Consider the following 23,886-nt stretch of genomic DNA (forward strand, 5'->3'; position numbering starts at 1 on the left):
ACTTGACCCCAGACATGGACAGGTTGCTGCAGGGTGGGCATCTGCATAACCCATGGTTCAAGCTTCCAGTTCTGACTTAAGTGGACTGTGCTTTCCACCCCTCCCCCGCTCCTCCCCCAATAGAGGACTCAAGACATGGAAGAAAGGTGACTGTGGTGGAGACCTGCTGGGAAAGCTTCATGTCACAAATGAGACAACCAAGACCCCAGGAGATAAGGGACAATGCCAACTAGGGGTCAAGCGGACAGTTGTCACTTGGCTTCCTGTCTGTACCCACTATGTCCCCTCCCCATCAGAGGCTGGCTCCCTAGAGCTATGCTTGGAATATTGAGATGGGACTGTCAGGGCAAAGCCAGTTGTCTGCAGGAGAACAGCGCACTGTCCTCTAAGGCTCTGGCTGTAGTACAGTTGGGACATCCCAAATTTAAACCTGCTTCTCTTCTATAGGTGTTTGGGAAAGTGATGATGTCATTATTTCCTTGGGTGGGCGTCACTGAAGTGACCACCATATGTAAAACTGCGATTTGTGAAAGACACACATGTCACAGAAGCACACAGTTATGTCCATAATGTCATTAATAAAAAAGCGTCACACATTATAAAATATTTAACAAACAAATGTAGCCCAGCTTTAGAAGTTGTGATCTTTAAATCCCTTGAAAGGTGTTAGAGAATAAAATAGAGAAATTAAGATTGTGGAGTTTCACTTTTGAAATCTTCATTCAAGCCACACATTTAGACCCTTGCTAATTGCTGCTAATTTGATGGACTGTGGCACAAGAAGCCAAAGCCTCAGATGGGAGCTAAGGTGAGGGTGGAGCAGGGGCAGTGGGGGGGTGGGGGGGGGAGTGGGAAGGACCACTGAGGTAGGGATGGGGTGAGGGAGGGACTTGTGTGTGTGTGTAGGAGGGGGGGAGAGACTCCCAGAGGGGTGGGGGTGGGGCTCTCAAAGGTGAGAAAGATGAAGAGAGGAGGGGGGTAAGGCGGAGGGCCGCCAAACGTACCAGATATGGTTATGAACACAAGACCTTTTTAATTTCTTGGTATCCCAAGTCCGTGCGCAGAGGATCTTACCTTTGATCCTCTCTGCCCCCAGCTAAAGCTGCTTGAAAAGATTCACATGCAAACATTTACATATTTCACAAGTCAGAGTCACATTTTTACCACGTTTCGTCCACATACTTAAAATACACTGGAAACATTTTTAAAATGTTTTTATTTTAATTGCATTTCGAAGACAAGACAGCATTCCACTCCCAACGCATAACACTCTTTTTAAACCAAGCCCCTCCTCCTGTACTCTCTGTAATAGCGTAAATGATTGGCTTACCTCGGGCTCTTCCCTAGGAAAAAAATTATTTCATATTTTTTAAACACAGCCACGCCCACCCTCTTGGAACCAGCCCCGTGTAGGTTTGCATCCAGACCTGCCCGTGGCAGATTAAGTGAGGTGTTGCTTTTTTTTTTTTTTCTCCCCCTCCTCCCTCCATCCCCCCACCAGGTGAGCTGAGTGTGTGCAGAATACTGAACTTCTGTGTGCAGCCCCGGCGCCCCAGATACCTGAGTGTCTGGTTTTTCAACCGTAAAGGCGGGAGGGTTTGGCGAACGAATGAGAAGTGAGGAAACGCTTAGCGCAAAGGGAAAAAAGAGAGAAAGACATACAGAAAAAAGGTTATGGAGGCCGACGAGGGGTGGCCGCCTCTCCCCGCGCCAGGGACCCGACACGCTCCCCGAGACGTCCCACCACCTTCTCCTCCGCATTCTTCGCGCCGCCCGCTGCAGAGCGCCAGCGCACAGGTACCACCAGAGTGTGCAAACACGGAAAGTTTTTGCCCGCGCCAAGGCGCAAAACACAAGACAGCCCGTTCCCCGGTACGAGTACACAGTCGGCGGGTAACCTGGGGGTGCCAGGGACGGGGTCGGGGGCACTTGAGCGGATCATGCACAGGCGGACACAATGTGGACACCGACACACACCAACGAGAAGCTTCTGACCCAAGCAGCAGTGCCAGGCGAGGCGGGGGCGCACCTTCCCCAACGACCCCAGCCCACCGCGGCCCCAACCGGCCTAGCCTGGGGAGCCCCGGGGCCCCTCCCCGGCAGTTCCTGGCTCACCTGAACCCCCGCCTTCCTTGCCGGCCCCCACCCCTGGGCTCGGGGGCATCTTACGGTCGCTGGCGCTGGCTTGTCCAGCCGGAAACGACCCTCAGTGTTGCTCGGCACCACTTTTCTCCCTGGAGGGCACATACTTCGGCCACCCAAGCCCAACCGAGGCCCCCTCCCGCTCCCAGGGCAAAGTTGGGGCCCCTCACTGGAACTTTCTCGCAGTGTCTTCCCGCCTGGGCCTGGACCCCCTCCTCCCGCTGCCAGGCCCTGAGCTCCACCGGGCAGCCCTGCCACCCGCGCCCGGGGCCCCCGGCGGCCCTGCTCCCCGCGGGCAGAGTCCGCCGCATTACCTAGAAGCAGCAGGCGGTGCGTACACATGTACCCCATCTTTTCTTCCTGGAGTTGCTTGTCGATGAGCTTGCTGCGTTTCTTCTCTGCGCGCTTCTGGGCGCGCTTCTCCAGGGCTTCCTTGCGCATCTGTCTGCGCTTCTCCGCCAGAGGAATCTTCTTGACCTTGGGGCTGTGCGCGGCTTTGGGCTGGGGGCTCTCAGCTCGGCCGAAGCAGCCCCCGAAGGCCTGCATGAGGAAGTTGCGGAGCAAGTTGCGCCGGGGCTTTCGGCGGCGGCGGTTCCGCCGGGGCTGCAGCCAGCGGCGGCATCCGGAGGTCCCATCGTCGGACTCATCGCTGCTGTGGTCGTCGTCGCTGCTGACCGACCCCTCGTCGTCGTCGCGGCTGCGGCCAGACCTGCCCCGCCAGGCAAATGCGCGAGGAGGCTGCGGAGTAGGCGGATCGGCAGCCTGGATCTCGGGGCTGGGGGGTCTAAGGAAGCGGAGCTTGGGTCGGGCTCCAGACGCAGGGGCGGCAGGGGCGGCCCGGGAGGCAGGAGCGGCCCGGGAGGCAGGAGCGGCTGCCCCGGCGGCAGGAGCTGCCCGGGCGGCAGGAGCGGCTGCCCCGGCGGCTGGAGCGTCAGGGGCGGCTGGGGCTGCCCCGGCGGCTGGAGCGTCAGGGGCGGCAGCGGCTGCCCCGGCGGCTGGAGCGTCAGGGGCGGCAGCGGCTGCCCCGGCGGCTGGAGAAGCAGGCTTGGCCCGGGCGGCAGGGGCTCCGTCCCCCGGAGAGGAGACTTTTCCTCCCTCCGCAGCAGCGGCGGCCGAGCCTCCTTCCATCTCGGCTGCTTCTCCCTCAACTGGGGGTCTCTCTCCCTCTGCTCGCGCTCTCTTAACTGGGGCTCGGGAGACCTCGATGGGCGGGCCGTCAAGCGCGATTGGGGGGCTGTCCATGTTGACGGGAGCGTCGTCGACCCCAACGGGGGCGCTGCCAATCTCGAGCGGGGGTCCGGAGATCTCCATCGGGGGGCTGTCGCCCGCGAAGTGTGGAGGAGGTCTGACAGCCTCTCGGGATGGGCTGCCGATGGCGCCTGGGACCCAGAGGGGGGGCTCGTTCGCGGCGGGAGCGAGGAGGACCGCACTCGGGACCGCGGCTGCCGCGGACTCGCCGCCGCCGCCGCCGCCGCCGTCGATTTGTGGGATAGCTCGGGGGAGCCCGGGGGGTGGGCTGTCGTCCCCGAAGGCTGCTCCATCAAACTCAAATGGCATAGCCTCCTCAGGGGGAGGGCTCCGGTCTCCTCTGAAGCCTGCGTTTGCAGGTTTGAGAGCCCGGGGCTCCTGGGGAGGGGTGGTATAGACCCCTGCACCTGGGCCTCCTGGAGCCAGGTCTGAGACCTGCAGGGGAGGCTGGTTGCAACCTCCCTGTGCAGGCTGCTCAAACTCAAAGGGCATGGCTTCCTCAGGTGGAGGGCTGTAGCCTCCCAGGCCTGGTCTGGCATCATCGAAGGCTCCGGACTCCATGAGCGATGGGCGGGAGACCTCAAGGCCTGCATGGGCCCCAGTGGTGTCTCCAGGCTGCTCGGGGGTAGGCCAGAAGCCTCCTGAGCTGGGCTGCTCGACCTCAAAGGGCATGGCTTCCTCAGGTGGTGGGCTGTAGGCTCCATGGGCTCCGGCTTCCTTGACGGTCTCGCCCAGGTCTTGGAAGTTGGGCCTGGAGACCTCTGGGGGTCCACAGGCCTCGCCTTCAGTCTCGACGGGGATGGGCTCGCTGTGAGGCGGTTGGGTCTCCATCTCTTCGGCTGCGCCAGGCCCAGGACTGGGGGCAGCTGCCCCTGGGGCCTCCAAAGATGGTTGCTCGGGCTGTTCCCCGAGTTCAAGGGGGATATCGCGTTGTCCTGACATATTATTGCCGTCGAGGCAGTTGCGCACGCCCATAACACGGTGGCGGCCTCTTAAAATAAACTTGGGGCCCCGTAACACGGAGCACCCAACCGAACTAGGGTGAAAAAAATTTTTTTCAAAAAAATTCAAAGTAGCGGCTGGAAAGTTCTCCAACCTCACTTTTCAACCCCCTTGAGGTCTGGGGGTTCAGGGCCTCAAACCTAAGATGGTGGCGGAAGCAACTCTACCGTTGCTGGTGGAGTCTTGGTCCTTCCTGGCCACTTTTTATCCCCTCAGGCTGGCCCCTGGCGCCCCCCCCCCCCCTTGGCCTGTCCTTGTCCCCTCCTCTCTCTCTCTCTCTCTCTCTCTCTGTCTCTGCTCCAGGCCAGCCCCGCCTGCTTGGATCTGAGGAGCGTGCCGATTCGGTCCGAAAATCGCTCGTAGTGTTCGCTCGCTGCCACCAGAGGACGCCGGCCCCGGGCCGAGGCGGCTCCGGGAGCCGGATCCTGGCGCCGGCAGCCCCGGACTTTGGGTAAGGGGGCTGAGGAGCGCAGGCCTCGCAGGGATGTTTTGGCTCCTTCCACTCCTCTCCCTGACTGATTTGGAGTCTTTCTCCTCTCTTATCCCCTGGCCAGAGAGAGAGAGCTCTCCTGCGTTGCGGGACACGTGACGCAAGACGTGGGCCCCGGGCTGCTCGAGCGCAGGAGCTGAAACCCTCCCTCCCAGACCTAAATGACTCTCCTTGGGGGGAGGGGGGAACTGCAGGAGGGTTTCATCACCCCAGGATACCCCTGCACCCCTGAGCCGCAGCCCCCAGACCCGGGCAGCCCCCCACCTTAAGCTCCAAGTCCGGAGTGTGAGGCTTTGGGCGCGTGGGAAGGGGGCGCGGCGCGCGCGGGGATGCGACAGGTGGTCGTGAGCCCACCGGCGCAGCGGACCGCAGGCGAGGGGCAAGGGGCTGCGGTGTGTGCGCACATAATTTGTTTTTAAAATGCCTTGGGGTACTTTCCGCAGCTTCTGCAGCTTTTGTCTGCTGGCTCGCGAGGCTGGCTCCCCGTAAAGCACTTCAATGTCCCCCATCCCCACCACACTCTGGGGGTCCTCGCAGCAGTGTAGGGTGGTGCGCGCAAGGGTCTCCCCTGGTTATGTGGATGATGATGCAGAGGAATTAAGAGGGTCTTGGGCGCGCCCCACGGAGACCCTCCAAGCGGTAGTCGCCCGGCACAGAACTGGGGGGCGCGGGACGCACAAGGAGACCCCATCCCGTGCAGGCCTCAGAGTTCCGGGGGTCCCACTGTTCTGGGGGAAGGGCGAAGGGGATTTCGGTGGGGATTTACGGCCGGCTTAGCGCGGTCTCAGAGACCGGACAGCCCTGTGCGCACCGAACCCGAAGACAGACAACCGTGCCGCGCCGGCGGCAGCGGCTAGAACGTGCCGCTTATCTGCCTCGGATGCCGGCTGCAGGGTCGGTCGGTCAGCGGCCCCAGTCCCTCTCCGGCCCCCTTCCAGCCCCTCTCCCTTCGCTACGGGTATCCCAGGGCACCGCTCCACTTTTCCACCGCTGGAGCCCTCAGAGGCGGCACTGAGCCCGGCCGCAAGTCCGCCGGCCGCCTGGCTGCGCTCCGGTCGCCGAGGCTCGCGGGGGGCTTGGAGCCGGCGGGGGGGGGGGGGGGGGGAACGCCAGCCCTCTAGGTGGGCTTGGTGCGCGCGCACTGCTCTGGGTCTGGGGGCTGGTGCCTGCCGAGGGACTGGGGCCGCGGGAAAAAATTACTGCTTGCGGATCACGTACGATCCGGGACACGGGCATGAGGTCTGTCTCGCCAGCGGGTGAAGCGGACCTGCGAGCCACCTTTAGGTGCAGGGCATCGGGCACGGGGCGGGTGGTCGCCTGGCGGGCGGGCGCGCGAGACCGCAGGCTGAGCGTCGCCAGGGGTGGGCTGCGGCGAGCGGGAGCACCGCTTGGATCGCTGCATCTACGAGCCGCGGGCGGGTGAACCACGCACCGCTCCGTCTCGTGAAGTCGAACGCATCCCTCTTAGAACGATGGGACCACAGCCACGGCGCACCACTGCCCCGCATCCGCCATCCACGTGGCCGTGCTGCAGAGGAGAGCTGACAAAGTCGGACTCTGGGCAACACGTGGGGTCCCCCAAAGGCGCATCATGTCAGGTCGGCGGGTCTACACACGTGGAAACGCCAACACTGAACTTTGGCTCAAACTTTGCCCAACTATCCCCACGCGCCGGGGCTCAGCCGTTTGAGCATCCACTGAATGGGCCAACTGGGTCGCGACCGTCAACTCACTCCCCTCCGACCCCAGCGCGGGGTCAGCCATTGGGCTGGGGTCACGCCAATCAAGGTTGCCCGGCGAATGAGCAGGGGGCGTCGGACCGGAAACCGGATATGAAGGGGAGGTCCAATAGGGGGCGCCGCGTTGGAACGCCCCAAGAGGTTGTGCTGCTGGGGTGGTTGGAAGCGGTTGGTGGGCGTGCGTATGGCGGCCAGGCCTGGGATGCCACGAGGCTCGCTGGCGCCGTGGGGTCACTCTTCCCGAAGCCACAAGTCGCCAAGGCTGGAAGGGAAGGTCAGGGCCTACCGGGAGACAACCCTAGGGCTCGATGGGCAAACCCACCCTCCCCAGGGGACCGCCGCTGAGGCCAGGCGAGGAGGAAGAAAATGTCTAGGGCCTGTTGGTAGAGGGCCAAGGCCCTGATGCCCAGGAGGGGCCCAGACGCCTAAGGACCTGAGGCCCCTGGGATGCTGCGCCCTGCCGAGCTAGAAGGTCAGTAGACATTGGGGTCTGCAGCCCCAAAGGGACGGTGTGCCCCCCCAGCCCCACTGCGCTTGGGCTCTGTCCTCAAGCACTGCTCATCAAGGAATGGGTACAGGGTCTCTTTGTTTGACATCCTCATGGGCATGGGGGACCTTTTTGTTCCAACACTCTTTGGATCTTGGTCCTTCGCCTGGAGAACACATGCACTGAGGGGATAAAGGCTGGGTAGATACCAGTCCTCCATCCTAAAGGATCGGGAACATGAAAATGAAAGATGACTCCTGGGGGTGGAGGTGGAGGACTCTTGGAAGTCTTGATGGGGAACATGGTGGCGGTTCAGATGGGCCTGCATGGATGGGTAGGGCCGCCGCCTACAACTGGGAGGAATGGGAAGAATGGGAGGAATGGGAGGAATGGAAGGAATGGAAGGAATGGGAGATGTGGGCCTACCCTTAACAAAGACCCAATTGGGGGAAGCGAGGGACTCCATGTGGAGTCCTGGGAGGGGCACTGGGAGTGAAAGCAGGACCAACTGGATGGGATCTCTCTGGGGATACTAGGAAACTCCAGGACAAGCACTTTTGAGGCTGTTTTAGTAGCAAATGGAGATGTTGAGTGTTTTTTGTCCTGCGAGTGAGGCTTTGAGCCTAGTTTTAGTAAAGATGGAGGTGGTGTGGAGGATAATCCTGATGGAGAGAACATAGGAAGCTGTGGCTCGTCATGACCTTTAAGATGTGGAGAACCACATGCATGGAAGGAAGCAGGAAGGCTGAAGGAAGGGCCTCTAGAGGGATCCAAAGTGCGCTCTAGCAGCTTCTGTGACAGAACATCACCAAAGGTGGAGAAGCCAAAGTATGGCACTTGGATGATGGGACACAAGTGACACAGGGAAGCCCAGAGGATCTGGGGAGGAGTTGGGTGGTAGCGGAGCCCATTTGGTTTTAGACTGGGCAGAGGTGAAGGAAGGGTGGGCAATTGGGAAGGAGTTTTTCACGGCCTATTATTTAAGAGGGTGGGTCTGGTTTAGAAGGAAGGTACAGACCCTAAGTTCAAAGTCACAACCATCCTTCTAGGGTATGAGATCACTGGATCAGAGACTACCCCAAAGGGGAGGAATACATTGGGTGATAGGAACACAGAAAAGAAAAGGAAAGATGTCTCGGAAGAGAGCAGTGGGCTAGGACAGGACTGGTGGGGGTACGCTGGAGGTGGCGGTAGGCTGGAGGTGGTGGTGGTGGGGTGGGAATCTAAGAATTGCTCAGAGTGCCTCAGGGAGATTGGGGTTTCCGAGCCCCTGCATGGTTCACATCAGGGCCAAAGAATCAGCTGTGGACTGTCCTGGGCGCTTGAGGGTGTTAGCAGCATCCCTGGCCTCTACCCACTAGATGCCAGTAGCAGCCCCTTAGTTGTAGCAACCAAAAATGTCTGTAGATTTTGCCAAATGTCCTCTGGGGGGCAAAACCGCCCCCGGATGAAACCATGGCTGGAGGCTGAGAAAGGACCCTTAGACCTGAGTAGGAATCATCTTAATTTAAAGGTAAATTGGGACTGCGAAGAAGAAAAACCCCACTATTTAACTCCAGCGTTCCCCATTTTGTCTACTCTTACTTATTTACTTATTTATTTTCTGTAGGCATTGGCCACCAGAGTCTAAAAACCCCAAATCACTTATGTGAGGGGGTTCAAAGCAGAAACCATCACAGATGAGCAGTGGGACCTGAGACACCTCAGAAGTACAGCCAGATATTTGAGGAGCTGGCTGAAAGGCAGCTGGTGCACCTGGCCACAGGGACCTGAGGAGCCCGGTGTGGTGAGCACTGGGGGCAATGAGTGGGAGGGTTGTCTGGGGGCTGCTGTGATTGGTGGGGCTGTCTGGTCAGCCCACCAAGGACTTGGCAAGCTTTCCGCCTCAAGACATAAATGTGGCCTTGCCCTGGATGGAGATGGCCAGTTACAGGTGTGGTGGGCAGCCTAGTCCAGATTTCCACCTCTGGATGATTTCTATCAGGGAAAGAGGCCACTATTTGGCAGGAAGCAGGAGGAACGAGGAAGGCAGGTGGGTTAATGAGTTCACGCGGATGACAGGAAGAGGCAAGACTGGCTAGTCAGGGTGCCTGAGAGGAGGGGGAGTTGAGGTGAAGGGCAGAAGCTATGTGCCAGGGTCTGGGCCCTGTTCCCACAGGGAGTGCGGCAAGATGGTATACCCGTCAGGGAAGGGAAGGATTGGCTGTCAAAGTCTAGGCGAAGGTTTCTGGGAAATTGTGTATCTTTAGCTACTTAAAAAGAATATGTCTTCTACACTACAATGGAGAAAGGAACAGCAGACACCACTCATGGTTCAGTAAAAGTGCATTTCTGAGGATGGTCGGCCTGTTCGCCAAATGGCGGGTGCCTTAGGTGGACTATCTGCTGGCTTTTTGCAAATGAGTAATCCCCAATGGAAAGAAGGTATTTCTGCACTGTTGGCTCTCCGAGCAGCACCCTTGCCATCTGCAGGGACGTGGTCCCCTTCCTTGGTGACCCGTGTGCTGCCCTAGGCTTCCCAAACTCAATCTTCCTGCTCTGTTGATGCTGCCCCACTAGCACGCACTGCAGTCAGCAAACGGCCACTGGGATACTTACATTTGGGGGATTCTTATTCATTGCCTAAAGCACCAGACACATCCAAGTTTTTAAGTAGCTGCCTGTCAGTTTTCTTCCTTAGTTCATCCCTGTATCCAAGAAAGAAAAAGCAAAGCAGACAGAGAAGGGGATGGTCGAGAGGGAAGGGAGCAGAAACCTAGGAAAAACGTTCTTTTTCTGGCAGTAGCATTTCGTCCTAGCCTGTGGTGGGGGTGGGGGCCATTTGCACAAGAGCTGGCTCTGCAGACCACCTCTGTCACTTGTTGTCAGTGGCTTGCTTTCAAAGGAGGAAAAGGAGAATCTTTGTACCAGTTGTGAGGGGGAGGGGGACAGAAAGGAGAGAACCTGGGAAGAGAATTCAGGCAACTATTCCGTTTCTCAACCTCCCAGTGACAAATGTTTTTTGAGTGCTGACTGAGTAGCCATAAGACTTTGAAGCTGTTCAGTTAATTACTGTTCAATTAAGACTTGCTGTGCCCATCCTTCTACCTTCCAGCATCTCCTCTGCCAGCCTTGGCCGGTGGAGGCAGCAGCAGCCTACTGCTGTCGGCAGAAGGGTCTGCGTGACCAGGCTGTTTCAGGCAAATGCCAGCTGAAGAGAAAATGCCTCAAATGGAGGTTAGGAGCAGGTGCAGGGCTGATCTACTCCATATGCTCAGATTAAAAAGCCCCGTGCTGGAGCCCTGGGGGCTGAGGGTCTCCTACCAGGAATTCAGACCCCTTCATTCAGCTCACTTGCTAAACTCAGCAGCCCTCCACTTGGAAGGGCTACCCGTTCCTGCTGCAGCCAGGCACATGACTGTCCCCTGACCACTTGCGCTGGTATGGTGGGTCCATGCCTTCTCGACAGTTGCTGGGCCTGGGCTGTGGACTCCTCCTTTAAGCTAGCCAATGATGCAGTAGAGAACCTGGAGGGGAGTGGCCATTCCAGAAAAGATGAACAGTGCCCGGAGAAGGGGGACTAAAAGGGGGGTAAAAGCGGGGGGGAGGGGGGACACGAGAAGGGCAAGAGGGAATCTCAGAAGAGAAATTTGGCTTTAGTGGAAGCTCTGTTTAAGATTTCAGTAATCGTGGTGGAAAGTCCAGGCACCCTGGGGGCGGCCGGGCACCATAATTTGAATGTAAGGGGAACGGTATATTCCATGTTTGCGCCTGGCCTCAATTTCCCAGAGCGCATCCTCCTCCTGAGCTCAGATACAGACAGCAACATAAGCCAGGGCACTCAGAGCCGGCTCTCGCCTGGGGGTGGGGCGGGGAGGAGAAACTGGTTGTCTTCAGCTGGCGGCAGTCCTTGGCCAGTTTGAGAGTTGGGGCCTCTCCCTGAACTGAAATCCAAGATTTAGCATTTAAACTCTAAAAACAATATTTCCTAGGTTTTAAATCTTTCTGTTGGGCGGAAGCCGTTGGGGCAAATGTACAAAAACCCCCGCTGCACCTATGAAATTGAAATTTCTGGCCTTCCGCGTGCCTAATCTGTAGTCCCCAGGGTGCTCTTCTACAGCAGGTGTGGCTATTAAAAATGCTCTTCCTGACGTTACTTCTGCTGCCACCAGATTTTTGAAGATGGCCATGAAGTCTCCCCTAAACCTTTTTCTCCCTGAATCTCTATTTCTTCATAAGACTCTAAATAGCCCTAATATTACGGGCTCTGTGACTCCTAGTTCCAGATAGTATCTTCTCTTCCTTTTCTAGTGTTCTTGTCTTTGTCTTCCAGTGTTTTCTGTGATTCCCCCCAAACACTCCTTTCCCTCTGTTCTCAACTCTTCCTGCACATTACAGATACCACGTACCATCTGTGCATGTAGTCTAGTCTTACCCTGGTGTTTCTGATGGCCATGCCCCTCTGTTCATGTGCAGCGTGCTCGCCCTAAAATAAGCTCATAGAGTAAAAATAGGCCCTGTCCACAGGCGAAGCCAGGAAGGCAGCCTCCCCAATTCTACCTTGCAATAGGGAGTTTGCCACCACCGGCAGTGGCAAGGGAGTGTGTGTGTGTGTGTGTGGGGGGGTGCCATGGCGCCAGCTCCTCTTGGATGTCCTGCCTTACTGGCTGAGCGCTGTCAACAGGTGACGGTAGCCCTGCACTGCAGACTCTTGGCCTTGGGGAGAATCTAAGTCAGTAGGCTGTTCACTCTGGCTCCTCTGCTCTGAATTAGCTAGGACCTAGCACCAGGACCAGTGCCAGGGGATGTGGAGCTGGGAGTGGGAGGTAAGATTTTTAAAAAGGGAAAACCAAACAGCAAAAATTCACCTTATATGTAGCCTTGTGATATATAGCCAAAACAAAACAAAAATGGGATGTTAAATCATTGATTTGACTTTTTTTTTCATTTGCATTGTTATCCCACGCATTTGCAACAGGGGGAAATTGGTTTAGGAGGAAATGCAAAAAAAAAAAAAAAAAAAAAATCTTAGCTCTCACAAGGTCTTGCAGTATAGAAACAGATACATCTCTAGAACTGTGGTATTAAAATTTCATGGGAGGAGCAATTAAGAAAAAAAGTCTGAAAAAGCTCCTGGGAGAGAAGGGTAATAGAAACAAAGGCCGAGGACGCTGGTTATCCAAACTCACTGCAGCCTCCGAGCCATGTTTGCAGGTCTGGCCTAATCAGGACACTTACAAGTGTTACCAAATAATATATTCAACACTTGTGGTCGGTTAGCTAACGTTGCTGTCAGACTGCTTGCTCCCAGAGCTGTGAGCATCTCCAGGCTGCAGTACTCAGTGCAATGCTGGCTCCAGGCTGCCTGCTCCCACTCAGAAAAGCTTGTTTTCGCACACCATCAGGGAGAGGTGAGGGAAACGGGCACACAGAAGACACACACTATAGATCTGCTCAAGGATGGCCAGTTCCCCTCCCCCCCCAGGCTAGTAACAAGACACAGTGGAATTCTGTATTCTCTAACTTGCCTTTAAAAAAAAAAATTTTTTTTTTTTTGCCACCCATTCAAAAAGTCTGGATAAAATGGAAATTGGAACAACACAAAACAGATTTCTTCACAACTGGTGCTTTTTATCTGATTAACCTTGAAAACCTTTTTTTTGTTCCATTAATGTTAAAATCATGGGTAGAGTCAAATTGGGCAACCCTGGGCTTAATCAACCTGCACGCATTTGGAGCTGAAGGGAATGATGGGAACATACTTCATTTTCATTGAAGAAATGGAGGCAGTGAGGTGCTAGGTCTGACCCAAGGCCACTGGGCAGGACGAGGCCTAGAAGATTCTTAGGTCCTCCTGTCCATCCCTGGGGCATCCAGACTTAGGAAATACTCATTAATGTCAAAACCCCGAAGAGCAGGACGAGGAATTCCATCCCCCATTCTGGAACATGAGGATTAAAGATGGAATTTGAGGACCTCATCCCTTTTGCTGGGCAATGTCTAAGAGAAGGGCAGCACTGGGGCTGGCATATGACATCACTCGCCTCTGGAAGCTTAATTTGATTTTAGTAATTTGTTTTTTGTTATAGGTCACCTTTCTGTTAAGATACATACTTTCCCCAACGCCATGGTTTCTGCTCAGTTTCCTCTCAATAGCTTCCCTCTGCATGAGGAGCTGTGATAACACGGGTAAATTAAGTAAAATCCATTCAGATTATTAAAACAAAGGAAAAGACCTCATTCTTACCCACGCTGAAGTTTCAGCTCCCTCATGAAATCTTCAATCCCAGCTGCTAGAAGTGAAGGCTAAAGAGTAAAGGGCTGTAAGCAGTTCCAGGGGGATGAAAAAACAGCCTCTAGCGAATTATAGAAACATCCTCCTAAAACAGTTCCAAACTTTAAAATTCCCAGTTCTTGAATTCTGATAAACATAAAAGTTTAGTTCGCCAAACTTTAGTAAAAGTAAACCTACACCAGTTGGCTGACAGCACACAATATTTGAACACTGCTATGACTTTCCAACTCAAAAAGTTCAGTTATAAGAAGACCTTTGTCCAAGAAAAAGCAAATTTCTAGTAAGTAAATGATTAATGTAGTAAAGGAAAATCCTAAATGCCAGAGCACACCATCACCTTTAACTAGCTTTATTCTCCTCCCCCTCTCCACATGAGATACTACAACCAGCTAGTAAATCACTTATGTGGTCAACTAGAAAGTCTGGTTTGGTTGTGGTTTTTTTTTTTTTTTTTTTGAGTGAATTTCCTCACCAGACACACCCCACCTAAATTGAAAGGGCAAGTGAGCCCATTCAAATGCTAACCCCAATTTAGCAGGGTGAGACAAAGGGCCAGTTTGGAGACTAGTGAGTTGGGAATGCTTGGGAGAACTTGCCAGAAATGCCTCTGGGGATTAAAAAAAAAAAAAAAAGGCAGTGTAGCACCAGTGTCTCAGGTAGAGAGAGGGTCTGAAGTGTCTGTGCAGTAAAATCCCATCCTTGGGTGGGTCCAGGGCACTTCCTAGGAGTTTGGCATAGAAACTGAGTTTCCTCAGTTATTCTGTAGAGTCCCCAATGGCTTTTCCACTCTGGAATGGGGGTGGAGGGAAGGGGTAGAAAAGAGGGGGTGGAGGGGGATGGAGGGTGGGGGAAGGGAGCTGAGTGGCGCAGGGGGTGGGGGTAGGCAACTGACTTTCACAATCAGGTAGTTTATATGGAAGAGTGCGTCTAAAATAGGGCCAACTATTTGTGCGTTCCTAGATGGGGACCACCCCCTCCCCAACAATGATCTTGGCGTATTTCTTCCAATTAAGAAGCAAGCCTCCCAATATGGGGGTTCTGCTTAAAAGCAGACCAAGGTTGGCGTGAATGGTGTGTGCTTAGGCACTGAGGACTTCTTAAACTTGTTTATTCTTCCCGCAACAAGGCAAGATGCTAATTACTGAAAAACCTAGCTCTGCAGGGGCCCCCCTCCCCCAAGCTGGGAAGCGAGCTCCCACCCGGAAAAGCACGCCAAGAGAAGCCACCCAAACCCTGGCTTCTGTCGCACATTCACTAGACACATTTTACTTGAACTCAGGCTGGTAAGACGTCCCCAGAGGGAAAACAACACTTCATGCCACAGAAAGGAACCACAGCCATCACTGTTTACCCGGACTAGAAATTCCAACTTTGGGGAGCTCCATCCCACTTAGGCAATTTCACACATTTGAGCCAAAGGCAGGGCACGCCTGGCCCTTCGGCAAGTCCTCAGGAGCCTAAGACTTGTGACACTTGCCCGCTGCCCAAGGAAGCCTCTGCTCATCAAGAGCCTCCTGGGTCCTTCCTAGTGAAGACCCTAAAGGCATCCAACGGGCGTTAGCGCCGCAGGCAAACTAGGTTGGGGGCACCGGGTCGCGGTTCCTATGGAGGAGACCTGGAAGGAAGACCGTGGCAAGTGTGTGCCTTCTGGCCTCACCCCTCATCCTTTACTTGAGTCTATAAAACCCGACCGATCTTATCTTTTCAAGCCTCAAAACGCGCCCCCCCCCCCCCATCTCATCATTCCCATCAGACTAGCTCAAACCGGCGCAAACCAAGACGCGCGCACCAAGAAAAGATCAATTGCCACATCAGGTGGGGTTTGTAAAATCTATTTCACTCTATCCGTCTTCTCCTCCAGGGTCGGCAGCAAGGCACACTTCACGCACTGAAGACGCGCTCCGGGACCGCCGCGGTTGCTGTCCTCTGGCCACAGGGCGGCTTCACCTCCAGGTTACAGATACCAAACTTAGCTCCACCCGAGCTGAAAATGGCCGGTGCGCTGCCTCCCCTCCCCGAGGCGGCCCAAGCCGCCGGCCCCTGCCCCCTCTCGACCAGGCGCCCAAGGACTCGCGTCCGATCCAACACCCTTCCCCAGCTCGGCGGTGCCGCGCGGCGTGGGGACGCGGTGCAGGGTATCCCGGTGAAAGGTGCCATCCCCTCTCCAGCCCCGTTTCTCGTGCCGCTTTACCTTTCCTGCCGGCACCGCCTCGCGGGCCGCTTAGCCCCGCTTCCATCCCCAGGACCTTGCGCAAACAGCCCCAGACCTCTCCAGCCGAGCTGCACCCGGCCCCGCCGCCAGATCAGCTGCGCCAAAACGCTTTAGCGATGCCCCGACGTGACCAGACCCGCGCCGCCCACCCCGGTAGCCTGTAGGGGCACCCCCTAGGACCCCCGTACCTTCTCTGCCAGCCCTCCAGGTGCGCGTGAGTCGCGGGGAGCCGCCGGCCGCCCTGGAGAGGTCGGCTCCGGCGCGCGCGGGCAGGTGCGCACGCTCCTTGCGGCGGGCTCCGGCCCCACGCGCGCCGGCGGGCGGCGGCGGCAGCCAGGACTGGCGCACGGCCGCGGGGAGCACCGGCGCCGAGGTCCCGCGGCTCCAGACTGGCAGCGCTGGGACCCGGGCTCCGGGCTCCGGGCTCCGAGCGCCTTGAAGCGCGGCGCGCGACTTTTCCCGGAGCCGCCAGTCCCCGGAGTTGCCCAATCCCCGCGCGGCTACTCTCCGCACGTTGCAACAGTGTCGCTACAGCGCGGCGGCTCTCCCGGGCCAAAGTTGGCGCGCGCACCTCAGAACCACGTTTCGGGCGCCTGCCGAGGCCACCTGGTCGGAGACTAGTGTTTAGTTAGAAAAAAAGAGTGTAAAACAGGTGACTTACCTGTGCCTTGTGGGTGTGCAGCTCGAAACCCGGGGCGCGCCGGGGCTTCCGCCGGCGTCCTGGACCCCAGCTCGGAGACCTCGGGCTGTCTCCAGCGGGGCGCGCGGGGCGCGCGGAGCGCCCCGTCGTCCAACAGCCCCTCGGCCACCTGGGCGCTCCCGGCGCCCCGAGGAGCCCTCCCCAGCTCGCCCTGGCCCCCTGGAGGGCCCCCCGGACAGGCCAGCCGGGCCCCCTGCCCTGCCCTCCCCCTTCCTCCCTCCCGCCCGCGGCTCCCGCCCCGACCCCGGGCTCCCGGGCTCCCGGGCTCGGCGGCGGGCAACTAACCTGAATCAAAGAAAACAAGGAGAATCTGGACCGCGTCCTCCATTAGTGACGCCGGATGGGGATGGGTCCCCTTTTGGAAGGGGACTCCGGGGACGGGTCGCGGCGGGTGGGCTTCTTCGGCTTGCAGCGGCGCTGCTGCTTCTTCTCCTTTGGCTCCTCGGACTCTTCGGGGTCCCTCGGATCCTTGTCCTCGGGCTTGGGCTCGGGCTCCTCCCCCTCCCTGGGGTTCTGGGGCTCCTGAGTGCTGGGCTGCGCGCGACTCGGGGAGGCGTCGGGGCTCCGCAATCTCAGAGCGTGCAGACGCTCGGTGAGAGATTGGCCGAAGCTGGTGTGCTTGGGCACCACGGGGCCGCGCTCGTCCTCTGGCTCGGTCTCGGGCTCAGTGGCGGGGGCGGTCTCAGGCTCGGTCTCGAAGTCGGTCTCGGATTCGATTTCAGACTCGGTCTCGGTCTCGGTCTCAGATTCGTAGTCAAACTCTTCCTCGTACTCTAGGCACTCGGGGAGGGACAGCTCGAGGTCGGCCTCGTCGTGCTCGTGGTCCGACTCGGGGGGCTCGGGGAACACCTGGGCGCCGGAGCGGTGGTGGGCGTTAAGGAAGCTCCGGCGCTGCTGGGCGGCCGCGCGCTGCTGGGCGCGGGCGTTGGAGGTGGCGAGGGCGCGGAGGAGCGCGATGGAGCAGGAGAGCCAGAGGAGCGCGGTGGCTGCCCGGCGGCCGATGGGTGGGCACAGATCGTTGTAGTTGTGGCGAGCTCGGCGCCACTGCTGAGCCCGGGACCTACGATCCATTCTCTTAGGCGCACACCGAGAAGACCACCCGCCCTCTGGCTCTGCAGAGCGGGGCTCCGATGCGCATTGGCTGCTAGAGCCGACAGAGGTGCACCCCACGAGGTGAGAAGCTGGGTCCGGAGGTCCCAGCCCCACCTCGCTGTGAGGGGGGGAAGAAAAGGAAGCACCTACCTTCCTGATCACTCAACTTTCTAAAGCTCCGCGCCTCTGCTTGCCTCTCTGAGCAAGAAGGGATGGGTCAGGGGAGAAAAAGTCTTCCTCCTCCGGGGCTCCTCTCTCTAAGTCTCAGACTCTGCGGCCTAAGACTCGGGAGAGGTGCCTCCGCTGGTCCTCTCGCCTGGGAGAGGAAAGAGGAGACTGAGGCGGGAGGGACGCGGCGGAGAGGTTCTGCAAAGTTGCGCGCCCGGACTTCTGCCGGGCATGTGCAGTAGGGAGGCGGGGGCGCCTCCCCGCGAGCTGCGCCGTGGCGCCGAGCCCGTGGCGCAGACCCTAGTGGGCCGGCAGGTGGCAGGAGGGAACCTTGTTTGAAACGATTTGGGCGACTTGGGCGAATCGAGGGGCGGGGGGGCCTGGCGGGTGCCAAGGAGCAAAACAAGTGAGCGAGCTAGCCACAGGTTAGGGGACTCGGGCAGCCGGGCATGGGGCCGGTTCTCCGTGGGGTCCATACACCTTCCCAACTCCAGGATTATCGGTAAAAGGAAGCCAAAAGACCAGACCGCAAAATCGCAGATATTCGGCGGAATGAAACGGGGGGGGGGGGGGGGGGGGGGGGGGTCTGTGCGTGGGTATTAATGATCCAGCCCCGGGCGAGTTCCAGGGGCTTAATAGTTTGAGGATGGTAACCTCAGGCAGTCATTAATCAGGAAACCACCTTTGGCAGATCCCTTATAGTGACTGTAATTAGAGCGTTTCCGAAAAATATCCCCCGCACCCCCCTGTAGTCTCAATTGGCTAATTACCTCGTGGACAAGTAAGCATCGTTCCTAGGAAGGGCCCCACAGACAGGGTGATGGTTTGCGAGTCCACAGACCCATCGGTGGACTGCCATGAGCTCTAGCTGAGAACATGTGCTGCTGGAAGACAGACTCTAATTAGCTGGAACCACTAGTTAAGGCAAATCTTGCCTGCCCTGATATTCAGTAGGTACAGCCCATTCTCTACCCCTGTGGGGCGCTGCAGGCCGGTTAGCCATCAAGGAAATCTCACGGGGTACCCCTTAAAGCGCTTTCATTTCATACACAGATAGGTTTTCAACAAAGCTAGTTCATTCAGTGAATATTTATTCAGTGCCTGGCACATGCCAAGCCCTGTTCCAGGTGCTGAAGGTGAAGTTAAAAATGAAGAAAAGAAACTTACATTAAGGAAAGCCCATTTAGGACTAATCTGCTGTTAATCAGAGCGTTAAGCCACTCCGAATTCCTCCTTGCCCACCAATATTTAATCCGTCTTTAATTCTCTGAGAAAACTATTGGGTCCATCAGAGCATTAGGGTTAGGTGATGTGGCTAGATGTTCCTAGACCTTGTTGAACCCCGGAGGCTGAAAGGTTGGAGGAAATTAGTACCTCTCTTTCTCAGCCCTGGAAAATCAAATGAGCTCCATGTCCTCCTGAAGGGGGATCCCTGGAGTGATCTTAGCTCAGGGAAGCATGGTCCTCGGAAAGCTCTTGAGTTCCATCTATAACCTGACTGCTGCTTCTGGGTTGTATATGACGCCTTCCCTGTTAGAGTATGGAGTGGCCCTTTTGCCATGGTGGCAAGTCGAAAGGTAGTTGCCTAATTCAGAGCCACACCGTCTTTCCTAGAATTCTTGGACATGTCAACAGAGTTGCTCCACTTGGAACACATGGGGGTTTTTTGTCTTTGAGTCAACATGGGGAAAATCTGGAGAGGCATGACCTCACAATTCTGCTTTCCTTTTTGAGGTCACCCACCAGGCTTTTGCTCCTGGTACCCCCTTCTTGGAGGCTGAAGAGTCCTGTGCCTACAGCCATTACCTGGCATGGTGGAACTTGTCCTCATACCTTCAACACCGTGCTTACATGCAGCTGTCAAAACCAGAGTGTAGACCAGACCTTAGCAAGATTCTAGCAACTGCTTTTGATGTGCGGAGGGTTTATTTTTTTATTTCTGCATCTTGGCTGTGGATGTTCTTGAATGTTCCTGACTCGGCTTCTTGGCTGTGTCTGTCTTTCCTCTTGTGTTCTTTTGAGTTCTTCTGTGGCATTAAAATACTGATTGGTCTAAGAAAGTAGGGTTGATTTGGCAAACCCCATAAGAGGACAAACGTCTGTATTCTAGTTGTGCCTACTGTCACATTTTGCAAAGGAAATGAAAGGGTCTCATCACAAGAGCCTGGTTCCAGTCATCATGTGATTATTAGTAGGGGGCACTGGATGGGCTGTTGGGTCCTGCATACCTCAAATCCATATCTCTCTGCCTCCATCAAGGAGGGACGTCTCTGAAGGTTTTGCTCACATTGACCCACCTGCTTTATTTCTTTCAATTAGCACAGCCCCACTGACAGTGCATGGAGCATAAAGATGTTGTTCAAGGGATTTTCAAGGCACGCTGGGGAAAAAAATCAGGAATATGTGGGTGCTGGTGAATGCCCTTTCAATGGAGACGAATGCCAGCTGTCAGCAACAAGGTGGATTATGATTCTTTAGTGTTCATAAGAAAGTACTTCGTTTTTCAGAAGGAGTGCTTTATGCCTATAATGGAGATGGCAGCCCCGAGCTGATCCACTAATATAGATACACCGAGATTGCCTGCATTATTAACAAATGTGCATTACATAATACGTACTTTTGGACTAGATTCTGCATTAGTAATGCACTTTCTTTGCAAGATGCATTTTAATCAGCAAATGAACATTTAACAAAACACTGCATTTTAGAGCCCCGGTCCTGTATAGTTACACATACATTTTGGTGAACATTCCGCATAGTCTCCGGGAGGAGCAGCAGGACCACACTGAAATACTGCTCCATCTCGCACTTAGGGCCGAGGTCGAGCAAATGGATCTGTGCAGAAAATGCTGTTTAAAATGCATTACGTGCACGACTTTAAAAAGTGCTTGCTGCAGAGTGAATTTCAAAGAGGAGCAAGTGGGTGATGAACAACCTCGGGTTGTTAGCAGCTAAGGAACAAGGGGCTCTGTCTGTCTGCCGGTAAATAAAGTATGGTCATATGTCACCTTTGGGCTCTGCCGGAGGGAGGCTCCCGAACCTGTTGGACAGGAAAGTGCACTTCCCAGTTCATCCGAGCATCATACAATAAGGTTCTGATTGGGATGAATTGTGAAGAATATTGTCTTCAGCCCCTTAAAGGATTGTCCTGTGGAACAGGCATTGAGATGTATTTTACGTGGCTCCAGAGGGCAAAATTATAACCTATGGGTAGTAGTTACAACAGGCAGATTTCAGCTCAACCCAAGGAAGAATATTCTAACAATTAGGGCTCTGAAATGGAATGGCTGTCAGGAGGCAGTTGGCTCTTTGTCAGAAGCGGTGTTAAATCAAAGGACAGATGAGCACATATTGGAGATGTTTTCCGTGGGACTCATGAGCCAGGCCGAGTTGGAACTCGATGCGCGCCAAAATTCTTTTCAACTCAGATTCTGATTCCATGAAAGGCATTTGGAGACCTTGGGAGAGGGGCTGGGGGCTCTATTGATGGACATGCCCTTCCGACTCTGTTTCTATTTTAGAAGCATTTGAAAGTGCAAGCGGCTCAGTGACAGGAAGGAATGTTTGGGTGGCAGTTTCAGGACATGAGCAAACAGGTGTATGCAGAGGGAACCAGCAGGGCTGCTGTGCGGCTTCTATAATCGGGCTCAGGCTCGGAGGCACTTTGTTCCACAGCCCTCTTGTCAGAGCAAAGAAATTTGTCAAGTCCGTCTAGTAATTCTTTTTTTTTTTTTTTTTTTTTAAGATTTTATTTATTCATTCATGAGAGACACACAGAGAAGCAGAGGCATAGACAGGGGGAGAAGCAGGCTCCATGCAGGGAGCCCGATGTGGCACTCGATCCCGGGACTCCAGGGTCATGCCCTGGGCCGAACGCGGGCGCTAAACCGCTGAGCCACCCAGGGATCCCCTGTCTATTAATTCTGTCGGTCCTTTGCCTCCCCTCCCAGAGCTGTCTCGGAAATTAGGAATGAAATTGGCTGTTTAGCGATCAGGAGTTGAGTCACTTGTGTGAGCAGGACGCTGTCGCAGGCGCTGTGGGGGGATGGCAGTAACAGAATGAACTGCAGCTCCCCCTCCAACATGCATGTCAGTGCGAGGTGCCCCAAATTCTACAAAGTGGGCTGCCAACCAGTGCCAAATAGTGAACCCTACAGTATTGGGGAAGTGCTGATACAGTCAGGGGAAGTTCATCTGTGGGGGGAGATTTCTGGAAAAAGATGTGGTGTTGTTGTTGTTGTTGTCGTCCCCCCCCCCCCCCCCCCCCCCCCCCCCGCCTGACTTTTTAGATTTTTTTAAAAGTTCTGTGGTGAGAAGATCGCTGTGCTGGTCTCTCAGAGAGACCGAGAGGAATCCCATGAGTTCTCAAAAGGCTTGACAGACTATTGTCATGGGTTCCCCTAGACACCAACACAGTTTCCAAGATGAGACACGAGATAAAAGACTGGTTCTGCTCCGCCAGGTGAGTGGGTATAATCACCCTTGAATGTATTTTTTGGACAATCATTGAAAAGGACTATTTTTCGAGATGGAGAGCTTTTCAAACTTTCTTTTGGGTAGAAATGAATTCAGGGAGCTTGAAGTATTCCCCACCCCTGACTGTGGCAATCAGCCAGAAAGCCTCAGCCCTACTGAGAATTTGGCACTGTACGTCCCACCTGCCCCCAGGTCTGGGTACAGTACAAGAGCATTTGGCTCAATTCTCTGGGGCGTTATTTTGCTGTTACTCAGACTGCACTGATCCGGGTTGGCTCTCACCAGTAGAAATAGTGACAGCCCCAAACTCCTGGTTCTGTGATTTTGGGGGAATGCCATCTCGAGCTAAAAGCAAATGATAGGGTGAAATAATCACCTATTTGACATGGCCGGATGCTGTCCAGGCCACTGTTGGGATTATAATACTCTATTTGTGCCCTGTGGACAGAGCTGCTGGGAGTTGTCTTCTTGAGAATGGCCTTTCTTTCCCTTGGGTTTGGGTTCTACCAGTGTTCTCCCATCCATCCAGCACCCACTCACCTACCTGCCTACCTACGTACCCACCTCTGCCACAGGTGGAGCACTTTCTAGGCTCCTAATCCAACAGGAAGTGTCTGGTAGCTCCCTTATTTAGGCAAAGCATACACTTGGGCACACAGGTCCTCCTTGGGCATGGTGCCTCCTTTTCTCTGCTTCTGCTCTAGCTGTCAGCTTTCATGTGGTCCCTGGTTGACAGCCTGGACTCTGGCCATTTGCCTGGCCTTGTCCTACAGAAATTAGGACTAGGTTCTCTCCATCTGCCTGCCTTCAACTTACACTTGAGCTTGCCTGGTTCTTTCCCATGGCCCGCTGAGACACTGGTGTCCCAAGATGCCCACAGCCCCTGTGATTCTAGTGTCTGATGTCCCCGCTGCCCTGCACACCATCTTCCTCCTGGAGGTGGGCTGCTGATCGCAGAGGGCTCTGCTATCAGGAATGTCCTCTGGCTTGTGCTTTTAGCTCGTGTCCAGCTCTCCTGGGCATCCAGCCTTTACCTTCAGCCACCAGCACTGACAGAGAGCCTCAAAGTTGTTTTTCTCTCATCTGCTGAGAAAGTGACTCACCCCTTCAGATTTGGTGGGGGAGTGAGCAAACGAGCAACGCACCCAGAGGGGAGAAACTCTGCCTGGTGTCATGGTTCAGGCTCATGCTCACAGAAACCCTTTCAGCTCGAGCTCTTCAAAATATGATTAGACCAATTTTACATGTCTAGTCACTGAGGCTCTGGTAGATTGGGACTGTTTCTATACGTGCAAAGTGAAGTGGGGAATTGGGGCAATTATCTTCAGGCAAATGGCTCTGGGCTCTGTAATCAGTCCGGCCTGGTAACGGGGGAAATCAGCCGCATTCACTGTAACGCTGCTCTGAGTTAAAGAGGATTCTAGGTATTTGTTTGTTATTTGAGCTGGGCTTTGTTTTTCTAAAAGGCAGTCTGGTGAAGCTGCATCCCACCCTGCACAGATGTTAGGGCACGTGGCTTTTGGCGGCAGGGCACTGTTGACCAGTCAGACGTGGGGGACAGTGATAATGGATCTCTATGTAATCAGCAGTTCACCTGACCACCTCTGCTTCCGGTGGAGGTAGCTCTGGGCTCGCCTGTCTTTTCTCCACACCCCTTCCCTCCTCAGGATCCATAAGGATCCTGAGACATGGGCCAGGTGATTGACAGGGTCATCCCTATGCCCGGACCATCCAGGTTCCAGCGGGGCCCACGGTCAGACATGAACTATGCATGACACAGAAAACATCGTGAAACTAGACTAACACAACAGAAATGAACAAAATCGGAAATGAAAACTCATCAATAGGCTGGCCAT

At 55.4% G+C, this 23,886-nt stretch overlaps 2 protein-coding genes and 1 long non-coding RNA gene across 8 annotated transcripts in view; 1 reads left to right on the forward strand and 2 right to left on the reverse strand.

Annotated features, from left to right (window-relative positions):
- The window catches only part of GNAS (GNAS complex locus), a 67,351-nt gene extending 50,645 nt beyond the window's left edge, over positions 1–16,706 (reverse strand). For 4 of the 5 annotated variants that reach the window (XM_026015018.2, XM_026015017.2, XM_026015016.2 and 1 more), the window contains exon 1: positions 2,457–4,380. In XM_026015018.2, coding sequence (XP_025870803.2) covers positions 2,457–4,365 — 1,909 coding nt within the window. In that variant the 5' untranslated portion in view covers positions 4,366–4,380. Of the gene's footprint in view, positions 1–2,456; positions 4,381–16,579 lie in introns of those variants that run through there. The other variant, XM_072735512.1, reaches the window with a different exon arrangement.
- LOC112932170 (uncharacterized) overlaps positions 4,683–23,886 on the forward strand; it is a 35,585-nt gene continuing 16,381 nt past the window's right edge. Inside the window, exons 1-2 of one of the 2 annotated variants that reach the window (XR_011996843.1) lie at positions 4,683–4,843; positions 8,718–8,894. This is a non-coding gene — a long non-coding RNA (uncharacterized lncRNA). Of the gene's footprint in view, positions 4,844–6,732; positions 7,094–8,717; positions 8,895–23,886 lie in introns of those variants that run through there. The other variant, XR_011996844.1, reaches the window with a different exon arrangement.
- On the reverse strand, positions 16,622–17,541 carry LOC112932169 (neuroendocrine secretory protein 55). The gene has a single exon (XM_072735514.1). It carries the CDS (start codon positions 17,363–17,365, stop codon positions 16,622–16,624), a length of 744 nt encoding a protein of 247 aa, XP_072591615.1. The 5' UTR covers positions 17,366–17,541.

This window comes from Vulpes vulpes, chromosome 14 (genome assembly GCF_048418805.1).
Source record: "Vulpes vulpes isolate BD-2025 chromosome 14, VulVul3, whole genome shotgun sequence".
NCBI classification, from domain to species: Eukaryota; Metazoa; Chordata; class Mammalia; order Carnivora; family Canidae; genus Vulpes; species Vulpes vulpes.

Bases quoted from the DNA above. Each gene is read 5' to 3' on its own strand.
- LOC112932169 (XM_072735514.1), bottom strand. From the start codon at position 17,365: ATGGATCGTAGGTCCCGGGCTCAGCAGTGGCGCCGAGCTCGCCACAAC.